This window comes from Hibiscus syriacus, unplaced genomic scaffold (genome assembly GCF_006381635.1).
Source record: "Hibiscus syriacus cultivar Baekdansim isolate YM2019G1 unplaced genomic scaffold, ASM638163v2 tig00110813_pilon, whole genome shotgun sequence".
NCBI lineage: Eukaryota > Viridiplantae > Streptophyta > Magnoliopsida > Malvales > Malvaceae > Hibiscus > Hibiscus syriacus.
This window is the reverse complement of record NW_024062871.1, coordinates 1,143,563-1,150,723: the sequence shown is the minus strand read 5'-3', so window position 1 is coordinate 1,150,723 and position 7,161 is coordinate 1,143,563. Positions and strand designations below refer to the sequence as shown.

Below are 7,161 nucleotides of genomic sequence, written 5' to 3'. Positions count from 1 at the left end.
ATGATTTTCTTTAACAATATCAATAATATTTCAGGCATTAATCAGTTGTAATGATTATGGTTCAATTCCAAAGCTTGAAGACACTTTTTATTTATGGAATCGACAAATTCATATAATAGTGATTGAAAATACCAGAAAAATGTATTATGTACAGGCAACTATTGTCAATGCAATGATCACATGAATGAGCAGCTTATACAGCAGGTAATATGACATTTAATGGCAAACCTTGTGGTTTTATTTGAAGAGCTGGGCGGATGGTAAGCAACCCAATGAAACAATCTAAAGGAACTCTGGTCCCCCATACATTGATCGACTCTAGTTTCCGACATTTACTTGCAAGAACAAACAGCCCTGATTCTGTAACACGACGACAACTCCAAAGGACGATACTCTGATATCAGAAGATGGTGATGGCAAAACAATCAGTACCTCAAATGATTTTCTGATGAATAAACTTTATGAGAAAATCGACATGGAACTCACCTTTAATCGCGGACAGCTATCAGCAATGGCGGATAACGATTCATCTGTTATAAATGTACCCCCAACATTAAAATGTTGCAAGGAATTGGCTCTTGTTATCTGTTCAGATTATCATTTGAGAACCAGAAAAAATCATTCGGAAAAGGTTAAAACATTGCAAAACAAAACACACTCGGAACCACATACCAGTTGAACGACACCTTTGTCGGTAATCCCTGTAATACCCCAAAGGGAAATAGATGTCAAGTTGCTAACACACTTTGCCAATGAGATTTGATAAAGTCCATTGTCGGTTATTTGGCAACCCCACCGGCTCCTAGAACTACAATTTGGCGTAGTCCATTGTCAGTTATTTGGCAAACCCAAATTTTCAGTTGAAAAACTATAAATAAATTCAGCCATTGAAAAACAGGCTCATCTTTCTATTTTGTCTAATATCTGAATATAGCCTGTTCTTCAGTTTTGAAGGGGACTAATTCTCCATTAGAACCAATGAATCACAAGGGTCATCAGTCATGGAATGGGGCAATTAATGCTATTGAGAAACACTTGTAACGAATAAATTCCAAGGATTTGCAACAAGTACTAGCCAGTTCACACAATGAATTGTCTGGTTCATGTATTGCAAGTATTCGACACGAGTATATTTCTTAAACGTCTGCTTTATATAGTTGAAGGATATATACAATAATACAAATATGTATTAAACAAAGAGAAGCATCAAAGAAGAGAATAGATGAGTACATATCGAGTTCTTTGAGGCTATAAGCATGACGAACGAGACGAGCGGTGGAATCATCATCCATTTTACAACCAGCAAAACTCAGAGTCTTTCTTCTGGCTAAAGCCTCTTTCACCCCTTGTTTCCATTTCCTACAAACTCCACTTGTTCTACATAAACCGTAACAATTAGAATTTCAAGCTCATCATCAACACACACCAAATCTATTTTTTAAAAAGAAGCTTACTGGGCTAAATCGGTGAAAGAAGTAATCATCATCAATATATGAGCCAACAAGTCTATCGGCAAACGATCGATCTCTGCCTCTTGCTCCATAATCAGAGGAAAACAAGAGAGTTTCCCTTTGGTTTCTTACGTGCGTTAAAAAGAAACCGAGAAAAGGTCGTTGAAAGTAATCAATTGTGATTTTATACTCGACCAATATAAACTAAGGAAGATGTGGCCGTGGTTTTTTCTCATTATTTCTTCAGTTTATCGTAAACTAAAATAAAAATTATTTTAGTAATTAGATATTCAGAATATATTATTAAATTTTGGGTCACCTTTTAAAGATTAAAAAAAGAATTCTCTCCTTACTTTAGGATTAAGATTAAAAGTTTGCTATTGTTTTACGTTATTCATTTTTGTGGAATTATTATAAACAAATCTAACCGGATTATTAACTTTAATTTTATAAATTCATCCTACAATTTAACCTGTTTTCTTTCATCTTAGAATTTTATAAATTCATTCCCTTTTAAAAGTTTAGAAATTTATCCTCTTATATAACTTTAAGAGTAGTCATCTTGATTTGGTATAAAGCAGTAATAACATTCAAAATTGGTTAATTACCCCATTCAAATAGACTGTCCTGTCCATAAAAAGCCCAAGTTCTTCACATTATTTGGATTGTGGCCTACAACCAAAACTGTATGCTACTTGAGTTCTGTCATATTGATCCATGCTGTAGATTAGAGCTGAAGATATTGCTGAATCTCAGCTTTTTACTAACACCTTCATGATTTTCTCTGGTTTATAACTATACTTCGAGGGAGTTAAAACAAAAATGAAATGGTCTGTATGCGTGTACATTGCACAATTGATGAAAATACCCATTAAATCTCTATTAGTTCTAAAAACATGCAAACTGATCTCTCTCAACCAACAAAAAAAAAATCTTCAAAATTTTTCAAACTGACCTCTTTTGATACTTAGGGTAGTTGCCCCCGTCGGCATCAAGAAAGATTGAATCGAATGTTCCATCCCTGCAATTCTTCTTGCAAATAAACTCGTGTTGATCCAAATTAGATTAATAATATATTGATGGACCCATACAAGTTGATAGATTTGCTGCAAGCCAGCTCAACCATGCCTTAAATTGGCAGTCCTTTGCTTCAAAGTTCAAAGTGACACCAGCCATTCCAATTTGATCATAATTAAAGTATAAAACTAACTCTTAATTATGTCCAAGTTAACGCAACTCTGATTTTCTTGCAATAATCAAAGACAAAAACAACAAAATAGTATGCATCACTCGTGAAATGAGGACATTTTGGGTTGTTATTATTCGTTAACTTATGAATCACATTTAACACGTTGATTTAGTATACCTACATTTGCTGGAATGGCATTGGCATACCAATCATGTGCGTGGAAGTGATCCACTAATTTATAATGTGGCTATCATGCCTTCAATTCTTTGCATTCTCGTGTCCACGTGTCTGTCTAATATATTAATAAAGTAATATCAAGATTTAGTTTTGATATTAACCTTCGTAATCCCTTATTAATTCGCATTGAGTTTGGTGAGTGAACAAATGATATCCAACCAAATCATTTTATCCTACGGCGACAGGCATGTATTTTCTGGATGCCGAGAAATCATTAGTATCAGAATTCAAAATTCAGTTTAATTAATTTATATAATACTATTTTAATGAAGTGTATTAGGTAAAATTTGAGACTTGAACCGAAGCATGCCACAAAAAATCTTGCAAAATGCCATGTTTTTAATATTTGTTGGGAAAGGAATTGAGAATTTGTTAATGAATCAACTGTACACTATGTAGCCAAACTTAGTGGCCAATAAGAAGTCTTGACCAGGAAAAAAAAAGTCAGTTTCTCTCTGTTTTTACTAAATCATTTACAATTAAAAAATATAACAAACCACCACCAATTTGATCAAAGCCATCAGATTTGATTGAAGGCTGTGAAACTCTAATAATTTTCTTCTTTCTTCTACCTCAATGTGATCCAGCTCTCTGAAATTGTCCAATCGGCTGCTTCATCGCAAGCCAGTTTACGAATCCGATCCCAGGGTGAGGAAATGGAGAATGAAGGAACAGAGCTTGATTGGGAAGAAGCTGTTGATTGAGTTGAAACCCAGTCTGGGAATTCAAAAGCACATCTTGGTGAAGCTGAGAATTCTTCAAATGAACATCTTGGGGATGTTGATTCTTCTTCTGCTTCGCATCGAGTCAGTGAAACGAACTCATCATCACCGGCCACGAATGGATGATCCAGGAGCATCTCAGCCGTCCATCGCTTCTTTGGATCCTTAACGAAGCATTTTCCGAGAAAATCTTGTCCTTCCTCAGATAAAACTTGAGGAATTCCAGGCAATTCATCGCTAACCCCAATCTTAATCAACAAAGCCGCCAGGTTTGTCCCTGGTTTGAAATTCCAAGCTGGTTTCCCAGTAAACATCTCAACAATGGCACATCCAAGTGCCCAAATATCTACCGCTGAATCATACACGTTTTCATTGATTGATTCTGGTGCGATGTTCAGAGGAGTTCCCCTGATTTCCACCCTCCTCTGTTCTTCTCCTCCTTTTTCCCCATTTCTCTTCGCCAATCCAAAATCAGCTATCTTCACATCACCATTACCGAACAAAAGAATATTTTGAAGCTTAATATCACAGTGAACGAACCCGTTTGAATGAACAAAACTTAGCCCTTTAAGTATCAATCTTGCGTATCTTCTAACATCGGATTCCATCAAATTCCCGCCGCTTTTCTTCACCTGATCAGCCAAGTTCCCTTTATCAGCGTACTCCAAGAACAAATTATACAACTTCCCACCCTTTTCGACCGTGTAATCATCACCTAAACAGCGGATGATTTGCGGGCAAGAACCGATTCGATCAAGTACTTCCTTCTCGTTCTTCAGCGAAACAGAGTCGGTGATTTCACAAGACTTGACAGCCATTAAAGGAGATTTGGAAAACCCAGTTTTGGGTAGTACCAAATTGACAGTACCGAAACTCCCAAACCCAATCGTATCCCCTCGAACCCACTCCATTACAACTTGCACTCAAGAATTGGACTTTGTGTTTCGGGAAAAAGAAAAGGAATGCTTTTGAGGCAAAATAAGCAAAACAGAAGTTACAGGACGTTATGGTGGCGCAAAGGCTCCTTTTATGCATAAGAGAGTGAGATTTTTTTAATAATTTTGTATGCAACTTATTTTATTTGGTGAATCTGGTAGGCGCTCCACTTTATTGTATGGATGAATTGATCTTTCCTATGATTAATGCACGATATAGGTGAGGATATTTTACTTGTTTTTCAGTCTTTATTTGCCTTCCTCTGCCTTGAAAATTTTGAATTTTCCTGCTTGAAAATTTTAAAAGATATTTCCATGATATTTTCATATAGCATTACATCAATGGGAATATCGTCTTTGAAAAATATTCTAATCCAGCTCTATGAATAAGTTTAATTTTTTCTTTATATTTATATATTATATGTATAATATCTAATATAGTTTGATAGAGTTGTAATATTTGGATTAATGATATTTTCCAATATTTTTTTTATGTGAAAGTATACGTGTGTTTATATAATATTATTGAGATGTGAATTATACAATTCAATGATTATATGTATATGTTTGACACGCTTATATGTCTAAAGGAATGAGATAAGATTAAAACATAAATATGAAAATTTTAAAATTATTAGTTACTAATAATTAAATATGTTTGTTTTTTTTATGATCTAAATGATATGAGTATGAGTATATGAAAAATTATAGTCATTGTGCCCAAATGTATATATAAAATATTTTAAAATATGAAAATATTATTATATATCAATTGAAAATATATTCAATAGATAGAAGTAACTTAGTTTGATGAGAGACTATCGAGACATTTTTGAAAAACGTTTAAATTTGTATTCGTCAAAAAAGTAATATTAACAAAATGTATTATAACAATAATCATTTTCTGGGTGCATGTTAGCAGGTCTAACGTTTTTGGGATTTTCCATCGTGTCCTCCGTCGTTTCTCCGGTGGTTCTGTTGTTTCTTCTCATGGTTACTTTATGCTTTCGTTCTATTGTTGTTTATGGGTTGATGATAAATTGGAGGAAGCTTTTTGAAAGCTCTACTGGACAAAACCTAAGTTTCTTCCCTCTGAAGTTCTGCGATGGTGTTCCCACGGTTCACCCACCCTCAGAGATTCTGGAAGCTGGCTCTGCTGAATGGAAGCTATCTCTAGTGGGTCAATTTCTCGGTCCAACCCCAAATTTCATCACAATGCAGTGCATCGTTGACAATCTCTGGAAAAAGGCTCTTAATGGCTCCCGAGCTCATGTGAGTATTGCTGGTAATAATCTCTATATATTCTCTTTCAATTCTGAAGAAGCAAGAAACTGGGTGCTTGAGAATGACCCTTGGCACATTCTTAACAAGCCGTTGATTCTTAGGAAATGGGAATCGAACCTTAAACGTCTTAGCTTCGATTTATCTAAAATTCTTGTTTGGGTGAATTTGTTCAATATTCCTCTTGAACTTTTTCCCCAAATAGGTCTTAGTTATATTGGTAGCGCAATTGGAATCCCCTTATCAATGAACTTTGTTACTGCTTCGAAGACTATATTAGAATTTGCAAAACTGTGTGTTGAAATTGAGATTAATGATGAAATTCCAAGTCAAATTGAGGTAGTTCTCCAGAATGGTCAGTCCACTGTAATTTATGTGGAGGTTCCTTGGATGCCACCAAGATGTAGAAAATGTAGTGTATTTGGCCATACTGATAAGGGCTTCTTGGTGAAATCATCTTCTGCTCCTACTGTTACCCAAGTATGGAAGAAAAAGGATGAATCATTAGTTGGTACCCCATCTGATGGTGGCTCTTGAGGTTGGAACTGTCTCTGATACAATTTGTCTTGAGTCTGCTGTAGTTTCTACTATTCCCCCTGAAGTGATCACTGACTCAACTTCTGACGCCCATCATAAGTCTACTGATCATACTGATGCTGTTGGTCCTTCTGATAATGTCAAACAATATACTCAGTCATTAAACCCAAAATGTGGTCGAGGAAGACTTGCAAAAGAAAAATAAATTTTAGCTGGTTCTAAGAATATGTTTGGTGTTTTAAACTCAGTTGATGAATCTTCTACAAACCTAAAGAGTCTTCATAGGAAAACTAGACATCCATCTGATGGTGGAATTGATGTTCTTCAGATACCAGAGAATTCTGGAAATTTAATCATTGCTACTCAACAGCAAAATGATAATAATCTAGGATCAACCTCTTCTTCTGCTGCTCTTGAGGTTGGAACTGTCTCTGATACAATTTGTCTTGAGTCTGCTGTAGTTTCTACTATTCCCCCTGAAGTGATCACTGACTCAACTTCTGACGCCCATCATAAGTCTACTGATCATACTGATGCTGTTGGTCCTTCTGATAATGTCAAACAATATACTCAGTCATTAAACCCAAAATGTGGTCGGGAAGACTTGCAAAAGAAAAATAAATTTTAGCTGGTTCTAAGAATATGTTTGGTGTTTTAAACTCAGTTGATGAATCTTCTACAAACTTAAAGAGTCTTCATAGGAAAACTAGACATGCTTCATTGGGTGTTGTAGGATTGGTTAATGAGCTTAAAAAGAAAAAGAGGGACAAAACGGAAATTGCTAAAAGCCCTTCAATTGGTGGTGAGGA

At 35.3% G+C, this 7,161-nt stretch overlaps 2 protein-coding genes across 3 annotated transcripts; both read right to left on the bottom strand.

Moving 5' to 3' along the window:
* Positions 1-90: 90 nt before the first annotated feature.
* LOC120141703 (F-box protein At5g67140-like) lies at positions 91-3,337 on the bottom strand. 2 transcript variants are annotated; one of them, XM_039156501.1, is made up of 6 exons: positions 3,324-3,337; positions 1,455-1,573; positions 1,231-1,377; positions 673-808; positions 487-585; positions 91-394 (listed from the first exon to the last, which is right to left on the bottom strand). In XM_039156501.1, the coding sequence occupies exons 2-6, from the start codon at positions 1,541-1,543 to the stop codon at positions 194-196; spliced, it is 672 nt and encodes a 223-aa protein (XP_039012432.1). In that variant the 5' UTR covers positions 1,544-1,573; positions 3,324-3,337; the 3' UTR covers positions 91-193. The 2 variants fall into 2 exon arrangements, with proteins under 2 accessions (XP_039012432.1, XP_039012431.1); XM_039156500.1 differs by lacking the exon at positions 3,324-3,337 and having other exon boundaries at positions 1,455-1,626.
* Positions 3,338-3,378: 41 nt separating this feature from the next.
* On the bottom strand, positions 3,379-4,586 carry LOC120141700 (mitogen-activated protein kinase kinase kinase 17-like). Its single transcript, XM_039156495.1, has one exon. It carries the CDS (start codon positions 4,508-4,510, stop codon positions 3,446-3,448), a length of 1,065 nt encoding a protein of 354 aa, XP_039012426.1. The 5' UTR covers positions 4,511-4,586; the 3' UTR covers positions 3,379-3,445.
* Between the last annotated feature and the right edge of the window lie 2,575 nt (positions 4,587-7,161).